The 19,573-nt window shown below is 44.2% G+C and overlaps 1 protein-coding gene across 4 annotated transcripts in view; it reads left to right on the top strand.

The window, feature by feature from the left end:
• Positions 1–19,573, top strand: part of JPH2 (junctophilin 2) — an 81,947-nt gene that overhangs the window by 49,035 nt on the left and 13,339 nt on the right. For 3 of the 4 annotated variants that reach the window (XM_079979183.1, XM_079979184.1, XM_079979185.1), the window contains exon 3: positions 15,388–15,506. The exons of the other annotated variant lie outside the window; for it this stretch is intronic. In XM_079979183.1, the coding sequence (XP_079835309.1) occupies positions 15,388–15,506 (119 nt within the window). The remainder of the gene's footprint in view (positions 1–15,387; positions 15,507–19,573) is intronic. 4 annotated transcript variants of the gene reach the window in all.

Genomic DNA, 19,573 nt, shown 5'->3' with positions numbered 1-19,573 from the left:
TCAGAATATATTTTTTTCTTGTCTTCCTCCTCCAAAAACTAGGTGCGTCTTGTGGTCTGGTGCGTCTTATAGAGCGAAAAATACGGTACTTCATTATTTTATTACTTCATTGGGAATATTTCCTGATTGAAAGGTGAGGTAGAATGAGTATATCATTATACAACATACTGGGCTGAAACACCTCTACCTGCTGTAAATCTGTGCAATTTACCTGGGCATAAGCAGAGGTTGGGTGGCCATCTGTCATGGATGCTTTAGCTGAGATTCCTGCATTGCAGGGGGTTGAACTTGATAACCCTCTAGGTCCCTTCCCGCTCTACAATTCTGTGATTCTATAAATTCCATTGAACTCAAAGGGACATACTTCTGAGTATGCACGTGTAATAGATAATTTTAAAATTACATAGAGTGTCAGTTTGTGAGCTTTTAAAATATCTTAGTCACTGGTATCTCTGCACTCTGCTGATCTAGTGCTGTGACTGTCATTAGAGGCTTAAAAGCTAGACAATAAACCAGGCATAGGCAAACTCCAGCCCTCCAGATGTTTGGGACTACATTTCCCATCATCCCTGACCACTGGTCCTGTTAGCTAGGGATGATGGGAATTGTAGTTCCAAACATCTGGAGGGCCGGAGTTTACCTATGCCTGCAATAAAACTTTATTGTCTCTCTTAAACAAGAAAAGAACAGCAACAGTAGAGCAACTACAGATGTTCTTGGATGAGGCTGATTATCTAGATCTACTGCAATCAGGTTCAGATCTGCTTTTGGAACTGAATCAGCCAAATTTCTTAAATTACTGATGTCCAATAATTCACATATCTTTATATCTCAAGAGGTTGTATGTAGCAGCCTGTACCTATGTATCTTTGTTGTGTATGACCTTTGGAGACTGCAGAACTATAAATGCAGTTTGCAAGTCTAAGAGGAGCTATACATGATTGGGAGAAGCATGGGCTATGGTCCTCTTGAAAATGTACAGCTTCAGAATGCAGGTAGAGGACCGTGAAGTTGAAAACCGGTACTTTGCCATCTAAAAATGCACCACCTATGAAAATCTGTCATGGGAATGAGGAGGGTTCTAATGTGGTCGCAGAAGTTTCATGATGTGCAGTGGGGCTAATTCTGTAGTATGCATGTTTAAAATTGCAGCCTTAAAGTGTTTTTTTATTATAATTTTTGTGTGTGTGCTAGAGTGGGACTTTTAGGTAAAGATACATTATCATGGAGACAGTGGCAGACTGTCTCAGTCCTATGATTGTTCCATGGGGCGATATCCTTCAAGGAAGGATGCAAATGGCCTTGAGCTATTTAGGGCTGAGGATAATGTTTCAGCATTTAAAAAATTCACCAAGTAATCATGAAGGCTAAGGCAGTGGTGACCTCGTTGGAGCTCAGTGAACCCCGACGACCATTCCTAACTGAGAGAAAACGGTTGGCCAGAAAGAGGCAGTAGGGTGGGAGACAGTTTCTCCCAGCTCTGTGGATTTCAAACTTCCTCCCTTCCAATGAATTTTCCCATATCAGTCGCTACACACAGAGGAACCCCTCTGGACCTGCCATTGAGCCCCTGCATGTTGCGGACCATGCTATGATATTCTCTCAGGTCATGACCAGTGCCAGCCAGGTCAGTTGGGCCTTGCTGCCCACTCAAGCCTAGAGCTTGCCCTAAGGTAAAGGTAAAGGTACCCCTGCCCGTACGGGCCAGTCTTGACAGACTCTGGGGTTGTGCGCCCATCTCACTTAAGAGGCCAGGGGCCAGCGCTGTCCGGAGACACTTCCGGGTCACGTGGCCAGCGTGACATCGCTGCTCTGGCCAGAGCCAGAGCCGCACACGGAAACGCCGTTTACCTTCCCGCTGGTAAGCGGTCCCTATTTATCTACTTGCACCCGGAGGTGCTTTCGAACTGCTAGGTTGGCAGGCGCTGGGACCGAGCAGCGGGAGCGCACCCCGCCGCAGGGATTCGAACCGCCGACCTTTCGATCGGCAAGCCCTAGGCGCTGAGGCTTTAACCCACAGCGCCACCTGCGTCCCCACAGCACCACCTGCGTCCAGAGCTTGCCCTAGAATGTGCCTAATGTTCCCTCGTGTAGTTGCAGCAGAAGATAAGTAAAGGCGATAAGCTGCCTGTCACGGAAGCTTGCCTGCCATTGCTAATCTTCTTACTGAGGACCCTCCAATAAGCTTCGTAGGAATTCCTGGATTCCCAGGAAGATACTTTGCAGATCCCTGTTTTTTAGACAAGATGATATATATGTAGGGCGCTTTTAACTGTCCCGAATTCTCCTCTCCATACCCTCCCAAGTATGACATGAAATAGCCCCAAAGAGAAAATGCATAAATTGTGGCTGTCCTGGATGCATTCTGGGATAGCATTCAGGAATTTAAGTGTGTGTAGAAATGTCCTTGGACTAAAGCTGTGACCATGTTAGCACCAGATCAAAAGAATGCCCAAACAAGTGCCAGGAATAAACAGATGACATCATAGGAACACTATGAGCTGTTTTCCTTTGCCATATCACTGGGGTAAAAGTGAGGTCTGAAAGTGCCCTCAGTCATAACATCCTTGGTTAGGTGTGTCTGGTTCCAGGGCATCATAAACAATGACCCTGATGTGAGGAATTTACAGTCTAAATTGGATGAGGCCCAAACTGTGCTGACAAAACAGAGTCATGCATGGTCATTGTTGATTGGTTTATACTCTGTTAGCTATGGAATTAAAAATGATGTCTCAGCTGATGCGCTTCCAGCATTTTGGAAATTAATTTAATGCTCAAAACCAGGGGTCAGCAAACATTTTCAGCAGGGGACCAGTCCACTGTCCCTCAGACCTTGTGGGGGGGCGGCTATATTTTTTGGGGGGAAATGAACTACAGTGGTGCCCCGCAAGACGAATGCCTCGCAAGACGAAAAACCCGCTAGATGAAAGGGTTTTCCGTTTTGGAGGTGCTTCGCAAAACGAATTTCCCTATGGGCTTGCTCTGCAAGACGAAATGTCTTGCGAGTTTTTCCGACTTTTTTTTCCTTTCCCCCCCTTTTTCTAAACCGCTAAGCCACTTATCTGCTTATCCGCTAAGCTGATAAGCCGCTAAAAGCCGCTAAAAGCTGCTAATAGTGCTAATCCGCTAAGCCGTCAATGGGCTTGCTTCGCAAGACGAAAAAACCGCTAGACGAAGAGAATCGCGGAACCGATTCTTTTCATCTTGCGAGGCACCACTGTAATTTCTATGCCCCACGAATAACCTAGAGATGCATTTTAAATAAAAGCTCACATTCTACTCATGTAAAAACATGATTTCTGGGCCGTCCGCGGACCGGATTTAGAAGGCGATTGGGCCAGATCTGGCCCCTGGGCCTTAGTTTGCCTACCCATGCTCAAAACATTCCCCGGCAGGCAGTGAAGCAGAAACTAATATTGAATTAATAAAATCTACATATGCTAAAATGTTAATGCAAAATGTAGTGATGGGTGGATTAGCAGTTAGCAAAGTCAGCATTTTAGTTTTGATAAAAGTACTTTTAATTGTCAGTCTTAAACTTGTTAGAGTTGTTTCGCATAAAACTACATGCTTGCAAGAAAACAATCCCAATCTGCTGTATGACAGCTTCATACATGCAAGCTCATGAATCTGTGAACAAATGTAACACCAGGTTAGATTATTTGTCCAGCTCGCTGAATTTTTTCCATGCCTTGTCAGGTGGCTGCAAAGATGCCTGTTTGTCCCCTACTGAAATTAGGCTTGAAAGAGGCATTCTGTTGTAGCCAGCAGAGAGTACATTATGGTATGTGCTTGGTTGCAGAGTGTTTGTCATCCCCATGGACATTTGCCCTTGGTTACAAAAAGATGGACCCTTGAGGTGTCTCAGGCAGAAGTTTTTCACATCACCTCCAGGATTCTGTTTCTCACAGTGGCAGCCAGATGCTTTTGAGAAACTTCTTCAGACCTTTGTGCTACTCATGCAGAGGTTTAGACAGCAACTGTCAAGCCCAGGAACATTGGGGCCAGGGATTGCATGTATGCCCCTTCACCTGTTTTACTCTTTGCATGTTCAGGCAAACTCCTAAACCGAACTTGTGTTTCTGATTTTAAGCAAAGGAAAGTATATAACAGATGGGTCTGGTAGGTGTGGGATCCCAGAATGCAAAAGGGTCATTCATGATCTTTTAATCAAGGGTCTGCAAATGTGTTCACCAGCCTACTATCAGTGGCAATCTTAAACTGCATTTGTGACATGCATACACACATGCACACAAATACACACAAAATGAGAGACAGCTGGGCAGGGGCTCACTTCTGACTTTGTATTGGACTTTGGAGGCACTTGTTAGCCATAAGTAGTCATACTGTTTCCAAGTGCCTCTGAAGGCAAACGTTATCTCAGGGCTGAGTCATTGCCCTTCTGCCATACAGAAGGCACAGGAACATTGAACATTGCACAGGACCGACATTTGTGGATTCCAGCTTTTAATTTTACATTGATAAGGGTTTCAGTATTCTGCTGGGCTGGGCTGCAGATTCAGCCTGGCGTCTGTTCACTGTGCAGAGCTCTTAGATGTTTTCCAAGTAACATTTGCAGGACTCTGCTAATCCAAATCTCATTTACAGTCTAATGAAACCTTGATGCAGAAAATCCCATAAACAATCCAAGGGGGACACGTTTGTTGGCCTGTTGTCACAGCTACACTGGCTTCCACTCTTGTCAAGGGAGGAAGAGAAGACAGAGCCTGTCTCAGTACCCATTGCGAATAGGGAGCCCACATCCATGACTTTCCCAGAAGGGGAGCCCTGTTCGCCTATAATGATGCTTGTGCTACCCTTAAATTCTAACAAATACAGTATGGTATAAGAGTCATCAGATGTGTTTCCTTGAGTTGCTGGTGTTGTGGAGAGAATTTGTAAATAGAAAGGTCAGAGGGCAATGAAATGCAGACAGTACAGACAGTGACAATTACATTTAACAGCATCTATTCACAAAGGATGTGTAAGTGATGAGAGAAACATCCTGGCATTGGATAGCTAATTAAAACAAATTGTGACCCATTATCTGAATTCAAGCCACAAATGATAGAACTTAGCCCCGTGACAAGCCTACATACGTATTAGTAATGTTGTTCTGCATATCCTCCAACATTTTGTGACAAAAATTCAGGGCACCCCTACCATCCCCGTCATTGACCCCTTCCTCGCCTGCCTGCCCACTGCCGCAACCTTCTTGCTTGTCCCCACCTTTCCCCCTCTCTCTTATCTTTGCTGTCTTCTGCCTCCTGCCTCCTGCTCTGCAGCCTCACAAGATGTGGCATGGCCTCTGGGAAGGTCTCCCCTCTCCATGCTGCATCTGAAAAACCAGGGCATCCCAGATTGGCATCAGAAGCTGGGGCAGCTTCTGTCAATTCGGGATGTCCTGATTAAATCAGAACACTTGAGGGGTATGCTTCTGATACACATCTTCCTCCATACATATAGATTCTATACTATACATCAGGGGTGTCCAAACTTTTTTCAAAGAGGGCCAGATTTGATGAAGTGAAGGGCCGTGAGGGCCAACCAAAGGGCCGACCAAAGTTGTTGATCTTTTTTAGGATTGAAGCTGTTGAGGGGTTTTTTTTAGGATTTTACCCCAGGAAATAAACTGCCACAGGGGCCAGATTAGGCCCCCGAAACAGACTTTGGACATGTCTACTATACATACTACAACTGAGTTTTGTAACTAAAGTTCAATCTGCTATGTAGGAGATGGAGCAGGGTGTCAGACAGTCATCACCCCCCGCCATGTTAGATATGGTTCCTGTGCAGGGTGTTTGCTCTGATACTTCCATGTATAATAGGACCAGTTGCAGAGATTGAAAATGGAGATAAAATCTTTCTTTTCCATTCATTCAGGCTCCCTCTTTTCCACACAACAGTGATGCAGAGAGCACAGATACTAGCCAGCCACCAGCAGACAGTTTTTTCATGATTATCTCTAGGCCAGCAGTAGGAATGTGGGAGAAAATTGATTCAGTTTGCATTTATAGGTGAATCGACCTAATCCACACTTCCTGAAACAATGTGTGCAAACCAAAACACAGCCATCCTTGGAAATTCACACTATTTGCACTGCAGTTTTCCTGAAAAGTAATATGGAAAGCATGCACGAAATTGATGGGGTGGGGAGGAATTCAGTGTAGTGGTATGGCAATCATTCTATCAGAACAAGCATTTCAGCTTGCCAGATGGAAGAATCTCCCTCAACTGGCCCCACACATTGTTCTGTATGTTCTCCCCACAACCCCTAGCCAATTTGAAGGTAGGGGGAGGGGAAAGCCCCATTGTGTGGTGCTTCTATTAGCAGGACTTAGTTGTTGAATTAGTTGAATCTGGCCCTACCATTAGTAAAAATAGCATACAGAAACCCATTATATAAGGGAAAATTGCTTTGTATATTAGACAAAGTTACATACAGAGATTAGGAGAAATTTGTACTAAATGCTGCTGAATTTTCATGAAGACTTTTTTTTCAGCAAAACAATATGGAGATGTAGAGATCTGGACCACCGCCTTGCCGACGTGGGGATCCAGGGCACAGTCCTTCAATGGCTGCGCTCGTTTCTCTCTGGTCAGGGACAGAGGGTGGCGCTTGGGGGGGAATTGTCATCCCGCCACTCCTTGGTGTGTGGTGTGCCTCAGGGTGCAATACTCTCCCCGATGCTTTTTAACATCTTTATGCGCCCCCTCGCCCAGCTTGTCCAGAGTTTTGGGCTGGGCTGCCATCAGTATGCTGATGACACCCAACTCTATTTGTTGATGGACGGCCACCTGGACTCGGCCCCAGACACACTGATCAGATGCTTGGAGGCTGTGGCTGGATGGTTACGTGGGAGCCGGTTGAAGTTAAATCCTTCGAAGACAGAGGTCCTCTGGCTGGGACGGGACGACATGGGACTGAGGGGGCAACTCCCATCTCTTGCGGGGGTGCAATTAGTGCCAGCACCGTCTGTTAAGAGTTTGGGTGTAATCTTCAATACCTCCCTCTCCATGGAGGCGCAGATTGCAGCTATAACAAAGGCGGCATTTTTTCATCTCCGCCAAGCTAAGCAGTTGGCTCCTTACCTCTCTCGCCCTGACCTAGCCACTGTGATCCACGCGACGGTCACCTCCAGACTGGATTATTGTAACTCGCTCTACGTGGGGCTGCCCTTGAGACTGACCCAGAAACTCCAGCGGGTGCAGAATGCCGCAGCGAGACTCCTTACGGGGTCTTCGCTTAGAGATCACATTCATCCGGTGCTATACCAGCTGCACTGGCTCCCGGTGGAGTACAGGATCAGGTTTAAGGTGCTGGTTTTAACCTTCAAAGCCCTATACGGCCTAGGGCCCTCGTACCTACGGGACCGCCTCTCCTGGTATGCCCCACAGAGGAACTTACGATCTTCAAATAAAAACACCTTGAGGGTCCCAGGCCTCAGAGAGCTTAGGCTGGCCTCAACTAGAGCCAGGGCTTTTTCGGCTGCGGCTCCAACCTGGTGGAACGCTCTGTCACAAGAGACAAGGGCCCTGCAGGACTTGACATCTTTCCGCAGGGCCTGCAAGACAGAGCTGTTCCACCTGGCATTTGGTCAGGGCGCAGCCTGACCCCCTCCTCTGGCAATCTTTACAAAACTTTAGTTTATGGTTGCCATCAATTTTGATTTTAATTCATTTTTATAATGTTTTATAATGTCATACTGTTTTAGTGTTGTTAGCTGCCCTGAGCCCGGCTTCGGCTGGGGAGGGCGGGATATAAATAAAATTTATTATTATTATTATTATTATTATTATTATTATTATTATTATTATTATTAATTTAAGAGTGGGGAAATGAGAAACAGAGAGAAAACAAAACTGATGGATTTGCCTATTCCTAGCTAGCAGTGGGCAGAATTGAGACGTATGAGATCTACTTTGCTTTTAACAAGACAGTCAAGGCCCACCAACTGAAGTCAGGTATAAAGAGTGGCTTGAGAGCAGAACCAAAGGCAAAATAATGGCTTGGGGAAAAGGTTATCTTCATTGGCCTCACCACCTCTTCCTCCTTCACTCCCCACCCCCTGCATCCTGCAACATTTTCCCAATGCAGCCTGCAACTTGGGTTCTGCTGCACTGTGGATATAACCTTCTCCATATGTGAAAGAATATTGTTTTCCCCATTAGGTGTATGTGTAGCCTGTGAGTTTCTTTTTCTTCTTTCTATTCACATAGAAAGCCATAATTCAACCATCCCCCATTCTCATTTGTCTTCTTTTTGATAATTCACTATTGTTTTAAGCACCTGGTTAGAGTTCAGATGCCTCTTAGGAAACCTAGTTAAGGTTGTAATCTTCCTTGCCAACTCAACCGCGTGCAGGAGTATGTTGCCTACTGCATCTCAGACCAGGACGCTCCAAAGGGACATCAATCATTCAATCTCTTCCACAATTAATGATCTAAGTAGCTGTGGGGTTTCATGCCAAGAAGATATTGATGTCCTTGTAGGGCTTGATTTATGTTTTGTTTAATTATGTTAAAGTGCAGTGCCTCAGCTAAACTGGAGCATTTGATCATGTGTTAATTATCTGAGCGATCCTAGGTGTTGATCCTTGGGCAGTCGTTCTTTAAACAGATCCACTGTTCAGAACCTGCCTCTTTATTAAATGATAAGAAAATAGCGACAGTAGGTTTCTAATTGGGGGGGGGGGGGGAATTCAAAATAATCTGTGTGACCTGTGAAAGACTTCCAGGGTCCATGAAGGAAGGCTAGACAGAATCACTCAACAGGTAAATAGATGCTCTTGTTAAGTATGTGTTTAGGTATCAGATCTCAGAACAGAGTGTTACTTTTTCTCAGTATTGGCCTGGGGCCCATTTGTCCAAGTCTCTCTTAATAGAAATGCAGTTCATCCCCTGGCTTACTGTGAAGTGTGGTCCTCCATTTTCATTCAGGGAAAGGTGAGCTCTGCCTGTGAAGCCTGACCCAGTTATCTGGAATAGGCAGGACTGTGAGGGAACGTGAAGGCTGTCATTCCTATATCTAGAGACTCATCATAGCCTCATGCCTTTCCCCACACCTCCCTCCTCTCAGTGCATCTGGCACATGGTTGCGACCCTGACCCCTGCATCTCACCCCTGCCTGCCCCTTTCTCTGTTACTGGTTTGATCTGTGATGGTACCTACTGTTGTAAATTTCATGGCACGACACTGAAAGGCTGTCCAATCCAAGTCTGGTTTAAAAATAAATATCCCTAAGAAGGGAGAGCAGGAGGGGCCATGACGTTGGCCATCCTCATTTGTCTCTCCCTTGGTGATGCATTTTCTTTTTCTTTTTTGGCAATGCGTAAGCGGTCACCAGCAATGGAGATTGAAATGCCTGACTCACATTCCTGCAAGATGCCAACGCCTTGTTGGCTTGAATTCCCATTGCAGTCATACTGAATGTAGTGTCCTTCACTTCCTGCAAGGGTGGCCATGAGTCTTATTTTACAGAAGACAGTCCTATATTTGAAAGGTTGTCCAGTTCAAGTCCAAACAAGTTCTTTTAAGAGCCATAAGAATAGAGATCAGGCACTTTGAAGTTTGCCCATCAACAGTTAGCATTGGGACTGGAGGCTGAGCAGGCACGCCAGTCTACCTAGGGTTTCTCCAGGTGACATGGTTATTCAGCATTTATCCTGATTTGCTTGCAGAAAGCTTTCATAGTGGTTAGACTATTGTACTGCCTTTGTTGAGCTTTTGTTATGATTTGGTTTACAGGGAAATTATACAACAATGACTGTTCATCTTGCGTTTATCATGACTTGCTTGCATATATCTTCCCATTGATCACTTGTTCATCCCAGACTTTTCAGTGGATTTCCCTGTCACTTTCCTAACCACATAAGTCTGTTGTTGTTTCTTATGTCAACTTGTTGTGGTGGGGCAGCAGAGCACTTTAATCCACTTTTAACTGTGCAAACCTAAATGTTTGCCATGCTCTTGAATCCCTTCAAAATAGTGACAGTTTGGAGGTGCCGTAGTCACTATGGTGAAATGTAATATATTTCTGTTGAAAGTATAGTGAATTTTCCTAAATTTTGCCTATGTGGCCATCCTACTAGCTGCCCCCAAATCATTCATAGAGGTCTCATTCACACTTCTCTTGTCCCACTGTTTCACCTGGGAAAACCCACACTTTACAGCTGAATTGGAGCAAACATCCATCAGGTTTTCCGTGGATTGACGTTCGTTCTGATTCAGCGATAAGGGGCAGGTTTCCCAGGGAAAGCAGTGGGGCAAACAGAAAACTGCTCAGACCCTTTCCTTCAAAAGCACAGGACAAGTGTGGGTCCATCACATGAGTGGCTCCATCACATAGGAAGAGATAAACATTGATCTCATACCAATTGATCTCATACCAATTCAAGTTTCAATTTACCCCACCCAATTTATGACAAAGCTGTTTGCTCTCATCACTAATCATTCCTTGTATGAACACAAACAAGTATTTCAGGTGTGTTTATCTTAGGAGGACCAACTCTGGTTAACTTCTTCGTTCATCCCTGGCTTTGTTGGTGTTTTTTGTGCTTAAAAGGAAGGTACTGCTTAAGATGGGCTGATGCAATCATGCTAAAGTTCTAGACAGCAGCCTTTGAGGGAAGACCCTTGTGCATGGAGACGCCTGAAGATTAGCATGATGAGGGGTTGTCTGATGTTATTGCCAAGTTGTTCCTTTGATCTCATTTTTCTGGAGTCATGAATGACTGAGGAGGGCTGAGCTTATAGTTGTCAGTGGAGAAAGATGTTAGCTGATATTTGAACTTCCATTGAGGTAGCCATGTTACATAGCTGTGACAGGAGAGGTTTCGAATAAAATGAAAATAAGTTTTTCCACCATAGCACAGCCTCATCTTTTTGTTGAAGAATAGAGTCGATGATAGTAGGTGCTATTGGAATGTTGCTGCTTGTGAAGACTACTGGAGAAAGAATATTGAATTGTTTGCTATATCCCTATATTGCTACCATTAATCACAATAAGTCATTTTCTACATTACACTGAGGATAGTGTCTTGTATTGCAAACATAAATAATTGTCCCCAGGGCTATATACAGGCACAAGTTAATGGGTGAGCCAGCAACATATATATTGGCAACTTCCACAATTATCTATGCTCATATTTTCGTGTTGAAGGATACAGATTTCAGCACCGTTCCTTTGAAGTGAGGGAAAGGTCATAGCTCAGTGGTAGAGCACATGCTTGTGTATGAAAGGTCCTAGGTTCAATCCTCAACATTTTTAGATTGGCCCAGGGAAAAACTCCTGTCTTGAAACCCCAGAGAGCCTCTGCCAGTTGGACTAGATAATACTGAATTAGACATACCAATATTTGGACTTGATATAAGGCAACTTCCTTATGTTCCTAATTCTCCACAAACAGGCACACATCAAGTGCATTAATGGAGGAACATTAATCCTACATCTCTTCCTAGTCACTCCTTGCCCATTAGCTGCCTTGATTGGGTTTTTCACGCTGTGCCTCTTCTCAGTGAGTTCTTCTGGAGAGTTAAAGCTTATGTGGTTAAAGATTGATTTTACCTTGTGCTGCATATTCTGGACACTTTGCTTCCAACATCAGTTCTTTAGGCACAATAAGACATAAATATGCCATTGGGCCTCCCACAGATTACAGTGGAATTAATCACACTGATTATATGCTACCAAAAAAGGAGATGCTGTGCCTGTTTACAGCTTCTTGGGGGCCTTCTGTGAGCTGTCAGGGCTTAAAACTGCAGATTTCTACCTCCTCAGCCAAATGTCTCCAAATGGTCGTGGAGTCAGAGTGCTTAACAGGATGTAGGGTGCCAAAAACATTCCCCCACAGAACAGGCCTCAAAGGATAGGGATCTCTCTGGATGAGTTAATAGGAAGAATCATGCTTTCAATTCAAAGGAGGTTGAAGCGTGGTGGGATTTGTGCATCAAGAAACAGAATGTCCTGTGGATTATCTAAATAGCATTGCTGGAGGGAGGGCAGAGAGTGCTGTGTACACACTAAGTGACTCATGTGAGATTCTTGAAATGTTTCATTGGGATGTAGATACTTAAGTGCCTTTGAAAGATTCACTTCTTCATACAGCACATAGTTAACCTGTGGCAGACGTAGCCAACCCTTCAGATATTGTTGGGCTCCAGTTCTGTCAGCCCTGGCCAGCATAACTAGTGGTCAGGGATGACGGGAGTGGCAACAACGTCTGAGGGGCAACTTGTTGGCTACCCCGACTTAAGGATTATTTGCTGCCACAAGATATGGTGAAGGGCACTTGGTTAGATGGCTTTAGAAGGGGATTAGACAAATTCATGGAGGAGAAGGTTATCAATTGCTAATAGCCATGGTGTATGTATGTATGTGTGTGTGTATTATATATATATATATGAGACACGGGTGGCGCTGTGGGTTAAACCACAGGGCCTAGGACTTGCCAATCAGAAGGTCGGCGGTTCAAATCCTCGCGACGGGGTGAGCTCCCGTTGCTCGGTCCCTGCTCCTGCCAACCTAGCAGTTCGAAAGCACGTCAAAGTGCAAGTAGATAAATAGGTACTGCTCTGTCGGGAAGGTAAACGGCGTTTCCGTGTGCTGCTCTGGTTCACCAGAAACGGCTTAGTCATGCTGGCCACATGACCCGGAAGCTGTCAGTGGACAAACTCCGGCTCCCTCGGCCAATAAAGCGAGATGAGCGCCGCAACCCCAGAGTCGGCCACGACTGGACCTAATGGTCAGGGGTCCCTTTACACACGTGCACACACACACACACACACACACACACACATATGCTCTTTCAAGGTTCGGGGGCAGCATGCCTCTAAGTTCCAGATGCTGGGGAACAGCAGAGAGAAGGGTCATGCCCTGTTTCTCAATTTCCCAGGTTTATTTGCTTGGCCACTGTGGGACTTGATGTTGGATACTGTTATTGGAAGGACATGGAGGGGGCTTCTCCCAGAACTTTGTATCAATTGATACAGCAGATTGCCTCGAATGAGAAACTTCCCCATAAACTGAGGATGGCAAGAGGGGGAAAAGAACACAGACACATTTACAACAGACTGGTATTGTTTTATTGCTTGCGTGGCTAAGATGGACAACAAGAGCCTTCCTACAGCATATAGGATCTTCTGGCTGGTCCACCAGCTGGACACTCTTCATTCTGCAGATTGAAACAGTCTTTATGCTCTGTGCCACATTTCTTGACTTTGTGCTTTGTTTCTTGCTGCATCTTTATTATTGTTTGTATTGTGAAAACTAAGATAAAAACTATCAAAAAGAAAATAAAGAAATATGTTTTATTAGTTTTCCTTGGCATACCTTGCATGGAGAAGAACTAGATATAGGTAGGGAGCCGTAGTTGAAACAAAATAAAAAATTCCTTGCACACGAAAGCTCATACCAGTAACAAACTTTGTTGGTCTCTAAGGTGCTACTGGAAGGAATTTTTTTATTTTATGGGGAAGAAATGTGCAAGATCATCTCTGCTTCCTTGCTAAAAAGCCTTCTCGGACTATCACTTTACAGCACAACAGTCACACAGTTGTTACTCGTATGCTGCACCCAAATGCCTCCTTTCAAGGTAGCACTTTTGTTGTGAAGCTACCATGTTTTCTCACAACTCTGACTGCCATATGTTATCATATGTGCTTCTTCCACCAGCTGGTGTATTTTGAGAGCAGAGGAAATGTGCTAGATCTGCAAAGCTGCAAAACTGCAATTACTGAGCAAAAAATCTGGTTGTGCAGAAAGGGTATCTTCAGTAGATGCCCATGACTGTTGCACAAACATCACACTTTATCCACAATAGCAATAGCAGATAACATATATCACCAAAGTAATGGGGCAGGGGCAGGACTGAATTGAATTTTGTCAGTGGTAAAATTGATTATCTCAATGATGATTGCTTAATGTGAACAGAAGAAATCTGTAATCTTCATAATAAAAAGAGTCTGGGAGTTCTGATTTAAAAGGTAAAGGAACCCCTGTCCATTAGGTCCAGTCGTGACTGACTCTGGGGTAACGGCGCTCATCTCGCTTTATTGGCTGAGGGAGCTGGCGTACAGCTTCTGGGTCATGTGGCCAGCATGACTAAGCCACTTCTGGCGAACCAGAGCAGCGCACGGAAACGCCATTTACCTTCCTGCTGGACTGGTACCTATTTATCTACTTGCACTTTGACGTGCTTTCAAACTGCTAGGTTGGCAGGAGCAGAGACTGAGCAACGGGAGCTCACCCCATCGTGGGGATTCGAACCGCCATCCTTCTGATCGGCAAGTCCTAGACTCTGTGGTTTAACCCACGGCTCCACCCGCGTCCCTAAAATTTTTAATGTAAAAGAGGATTAGGCAAATTCATGAAGGATAAGACTATCAGTGACTACTAGGCATGATGGCTATGTTTTGCCTCCACAGCTTATGAATACTGGTTGCTGGCAACTGCAGAAGGGGAGAGTGGTGTTGGGCTCAGGTCTTGCTTGCATGCTTCCCACAGGCATCTAGTTGGCCACTGAGACCAGGATGTTGCACTACATGGGCCTGATCTAGCTGGGCTCTCCTTATGTTCTTTTGACTTGGTTGGTTTTTCAAGCAACCTGCTATTGCAAGCAGACTATATATAGGTGTCATAAATCTTTTAGGGATCAAATTTTCAAAATAAGACAAATAATAAATTGTAGGAACTTGGAGCTTATTTTTGCTTTATGGACAATAAGCAAGATAACTATATTAGTGGAAATTGAGAGTATAACAATATATAACTTACCAGGAAATCTGTGCTTTTGAGATATGTAAAAGTTTTTGTTTTCCCACAAGGTAGATCAACGATTGCACATTTATTGACTGCTGCCCATATGGTCATTATTCTCTGTTGGAGAAAAGTAAATGCTCCAACATTGCAGGACTGGATAATGAAGATATGGGAAGTCAAGCTGCCCAATATAGTAGAGTACAGGAAGGGAGACAAATTATTAACCAGCTTATGGAGAAGTGGAGTTTGTTTTATGATGTACTGGTGTAATAAAACAGAAGAAAATGTTGAACTCTATACTTTGCTAAGAACACTGCAACATAAATATAAATACAAAAGCTGGATCTACTAATCAACAAGCTAGTAAAATGTATATCATGATAATATGTATTTTTCATTCCTCCTTACTCCTTTTATTTTATGTTTAAAACAATTAATTACAAAGCAAGGTCATCTATATTAAGGAACTGAGCATCATGCAAGACTGTCATTATGAAACCATTTATTAAAGAGGAGTCCTATTCGCATCAGAAGAGCCACCTTGGAATAAATGGCTAAGGAACTCAGCCTAAGACAGCCTTGGCAACAAATGGAAATACTAATTGCCATGATGGATGTTCTCTCCACAGGACTGCCCATGCCAAAGCCAAGTCAGAAGGGGCTGAGCAAGCAGCAGTGGCAGCTAACAATGAATCCACTTTAGCCAGGTCGATGGCCAGGGAACTATCTCCGGATTTCTATCAGCCAGGTAGGAAATGAAATCAGCCCAGCTTTGATTTGCTGACTTTCAGCAGTGGTGAGGTACTAAGCAGAGTAAAGCCAAAATTGACATTACTATAGCACAGCCCATAAGCTGAAGTCCTATGAAGTGTTTGAGTGGAGGGCATTTAAAACGCAGCATGCATGAGTTGAAGTGGGGGTGTTGAACCAAGTGGCTTTGCTGTCAAATGACTTGAAACATTGCATAGGCATAGGCACTGAGTGAAGAAAACCATGCAATTGGCCCATGTCATATGTCATAATTATATACTTTTCATGATTTCACAGCCAAGAATAGTATTTAATCAGAGAACTACATACCAGCAACTCTTATCTTACATGGTGGTTACGTTCCAGGGATAGTGTGTAAAGCCAAAATTGTGTACAGTGGTACCTTGGTTTGCAACCATTTTGGATTACAACCACATCAAACCCGGAAGTGCGTGTCCCTTTTTTTGGATTACAACCCATTTTTTTTGGATTACAACCCCCTTTTTTTTTGGAGGCCCCATTGGCGAAAGTGCACCTTGGGTTACAACCTGTTTTCATTACAGCCGGACCTCTGGAATGGATTATGGTTGTAAACCAAGGTATCACTGTACAGTCAAAACACATTGGGTTCAATGGTAGGTGGGATTGCCAAAATCTTTTTTCCCAGATGTCTGCCTCCGTTTTTGTTTATTTTTTTTTAAACCAAGTGCATAAAGCTGAATGTGTACAAGCTAAGCGCATGTAAGTTTCAACTTATATTTTCAGCGAATGAATTTAAGGTTAACCCCTTAGCACTTTAAGGTTAACCCCTAGTCCTGAATGTTACATTGGTATGTGTACGCATGTATGTATATACAGACACACATACAGATATATATAATTGCAATCTTTACTTGATTTAGCATGCAGTTCTATACATCTCTACTCAGAACTAAGTCCCACTGAGATCAGTGGGGCTTACTCTCAGATAAGTGAGTATAGGCCTTTCTCACAAGGAAGTGTGCACAGGATTGCAACCTAACAAGACTTGAGTTGATTAATCAGAGGGAAAATACTCATTAAAAATATGTATTCTGAGGTAATAGGAGGATTTCATAGAAATCAGTGGAGGCCATAAAAAGTAGCCTTAGTAGTATAATAATATACCAAAGCCCACTGATTTGTATTTGTTTCAGTGTGGTGGTATTTGTGTGATTTATTTAGACGAAGATGTCACAAGCAGAGAGTCAAGAGACTACGAATGGTCAGTCTGCCGCTGAGTGCTATTTTGAGGAGCTTGAGCAACTGGTGAAATAGCTTCCAAATAGCCTCCTTGCAGCCAGAAATAAATGGCCCTGAATGGGTCTTTTTATGATTGACGGGAGCCTGCAGGCAGGGCAGGATAGCTAAAATAAATGTTTTACAGTTCTCCTCCTCTTGAGCCCCTTTGGTATAGAATTGTATAGAACAGATATTAGCATCCAATTTATACCATTGCTTTGTCAGAATGATTGAACAGATTTGCAGCTCAATCCTATGTATAATTTCTCAGGAGTGAGTTCCACTGAATTCAGTTGCGTAGGAATCCAGCCTTAAAGATGCTTCTCACATTTCTGAAATAGCAACTATATGCTAATACCCCTTGTATTTTCTGTAACCCTTTGTTTTAACCACATGAATGCTGTATTTGTACACGCTATAGTGAGCCACAGGTGCCCATGGTTTGCATTAGTGGAGAACATATGGGCCTCCAGATATTCTTAGACTCCAGCTCCCATCAGCCCCAGTCAGTATGGGTAATGATCTGGGGTGATGGGATTTATAGTCCAACAGCATCTGGAAGGTCACAGGTTCCCCATTTCTCCATTAGTGTATGGTACTGTATACCTTAAGTCTGTTAACTGGATTTTTTAAAAAAACACCAGTGAAATTTGGTGTGCTTTTGTCCCTTTATCAAAGGTTTAAGACCATAAACACACAAGAAGACCTTTGATGGATTAGTCCAGAGGTCCATTAGCTCAGTATCCTGCTCCCCAAGTAGATAGATACTCCTAGGAAGCTCACAAGCAGGGGATGAAGACAAAAAACATCCCTCATCCTTTGCCCTAATGCAAAGTGTACTTCCTCTATAGTGGTTCCATGGAACTGTCATGGCTAATAGCAACTGATAGACCTTTCCGCCATGAATTTGTCCAATTCCCTTTTAAACCCTAGTGCTGTATCCAGTTCTGCTCCACTTGCGTACCTATTTCTGTGCACACAATGGAACTTCCTTTTTTTCCTCCTGTTCCCTCCAGCCCACTATGCAGCCTGAAAATATTTTCTGGGTGGCTTTGAAAATAAAAAATCAATATTTCAAATCGATCTGTTGGCAAGCAGAGGTAAATTATTATCTAAGATGTGCAATTTGTTGTTAGAATGGTATACTAAAGATGAGGAAGTCAAAGTGATGATAAAATGGGCGATAGATTTTGGGCATAATATTGAGTTTGATTCTTGGACAAAACTGTGGAATGAAAATTTGAAATTTATGGCTTGTATGGCAGGTGGCAGGGGGACGCAGGTGGCAGGGGGACGCAGGTGGCGCTGTGGGTTAAAGCCTCAGCGCCTAGGGCTTGCCGATCGAAAGGTCGGCGGTTCGAATCCCTGCGGCGGGGTGCGCTCCCGCTGCTCGGTCCCAGCGCCTGCCAACCTAGCAGTTCGAACGCACCTCCGGGTGCAAGTAGATAAATAGGGACCGCTTAGTGATGTCACGCTGGCCACGTGACCCGGAAGTGTCTCCGGACAGCGCTGGCCCCTGGCCTCTTAAGTGAGATGGGCGCACAACCCCAGAGTCTGTCAAGACTGGCCCGTACGGGCAGGGGTACCTTTACCTTTTAGGGATGCAGGTGGCGCTGTGGGTTAAAGCCTCAGCGCCTAGGACTTGCCGATCGAAAGGTCGGCGGTTCGAATCCCTGCGGCGGGGTGCGCTCCTGCTGCTCGGTCCCAGCGCCTGCCAACCTAGCAGTTCGAAAGCACCTCCGGGTGCAAGTAGATAAATAGGGACCGCTTACCAGCGGGAAGGTAAACGGCGTTTCCGTGTGCGGCTCTGGCTCGCCAGAGCAGCGATGTCACGCTGGCCACGTGACCCGGAAGTGTCTCCGGACAGCGCTGGCCCCTGGCCTCTTAAGTGAGATGGGCGCACAACCCCAGAGTCTGTCAAGACTGGCCCATACGGGCAGGGGTACCTTTACCTTTACCTTTATGGCATTAAAAGAAAATGTAATGAAGATGATGTATAGATGGTATTTGACACCAGTAAAGTTAGCGAAAATGTATAGGATGAGAGATAAAACATGCTGGAAATGTAAAAATTCAGATGGAAATTTTTACCATATGTGGTGGACGTGTGACAAAGTAAAAACATTCTGGGAATTGATCTACAACGAATTAAAAAAGATGTTTAGATATACCTTTCCCAAAAAACCTGAAGCATTCTTGCTAGGTTTGATGGGAGAGGAAATTGCAAAGATAGACCAAAGACTATTTATGCACACCACAGTAGCAGCGAGAACGTTTAATGGCCCCAAAGTGGAAGTTACAGGAGTTACCAATGATTGCAGAGTGGCAGGCGAAGATGATGGACTTTGCAGACTTGGCCACTGATCTGCAGGATTCAGGACCAGGACGATCAAAAATTTCAAAGGGATTGGAGTAAGTTTATTGGATATTTGAATAATAATTGCAAAAACTTGAAGACACTAGCAGGATTGAAATAAATCCTACAATGTGAACAATAGACGTTAAGGAGCTAAAGTGTGAAAAAGGTGGAAAACCTGCTGAAGGGAGGGAGAGAAGTCACACACTCGGCAGAGCAGAAAGTTTTTATGTTTGTTATTGTATTGTCAAAAATATTAAGGAGAAAAATAATAAAAAATATTTTTTTAAAAAAGAAAAGAAAAGAAAATATTTTCTGCAGATTCTGGTGGTGTGCAAAAGGAGGAGAGAAAATGTCTAGACCAGCCGCATAAACTAAACTTGACAGCAGTAGATCTGTCTAAATGTGGGTCTGCTCCATCCCTGTATAAAGCAGGAGCTGTGTGGGTG

This window comes from Podarcis cretensis, assembly GCF_951804945.1.
Source record: "Podarcis cretensis genome assembly, chromosome: 6".
Lineage (NCBI taxonomy): Eukaryota > Metazoa > Chordata > Lepidosauria > Squamata > Lacertidae > Podarcis > Podarcis cretensis.
This window is presented reverse-complemented; position numbering and strand designations above follow the sequence as displayed.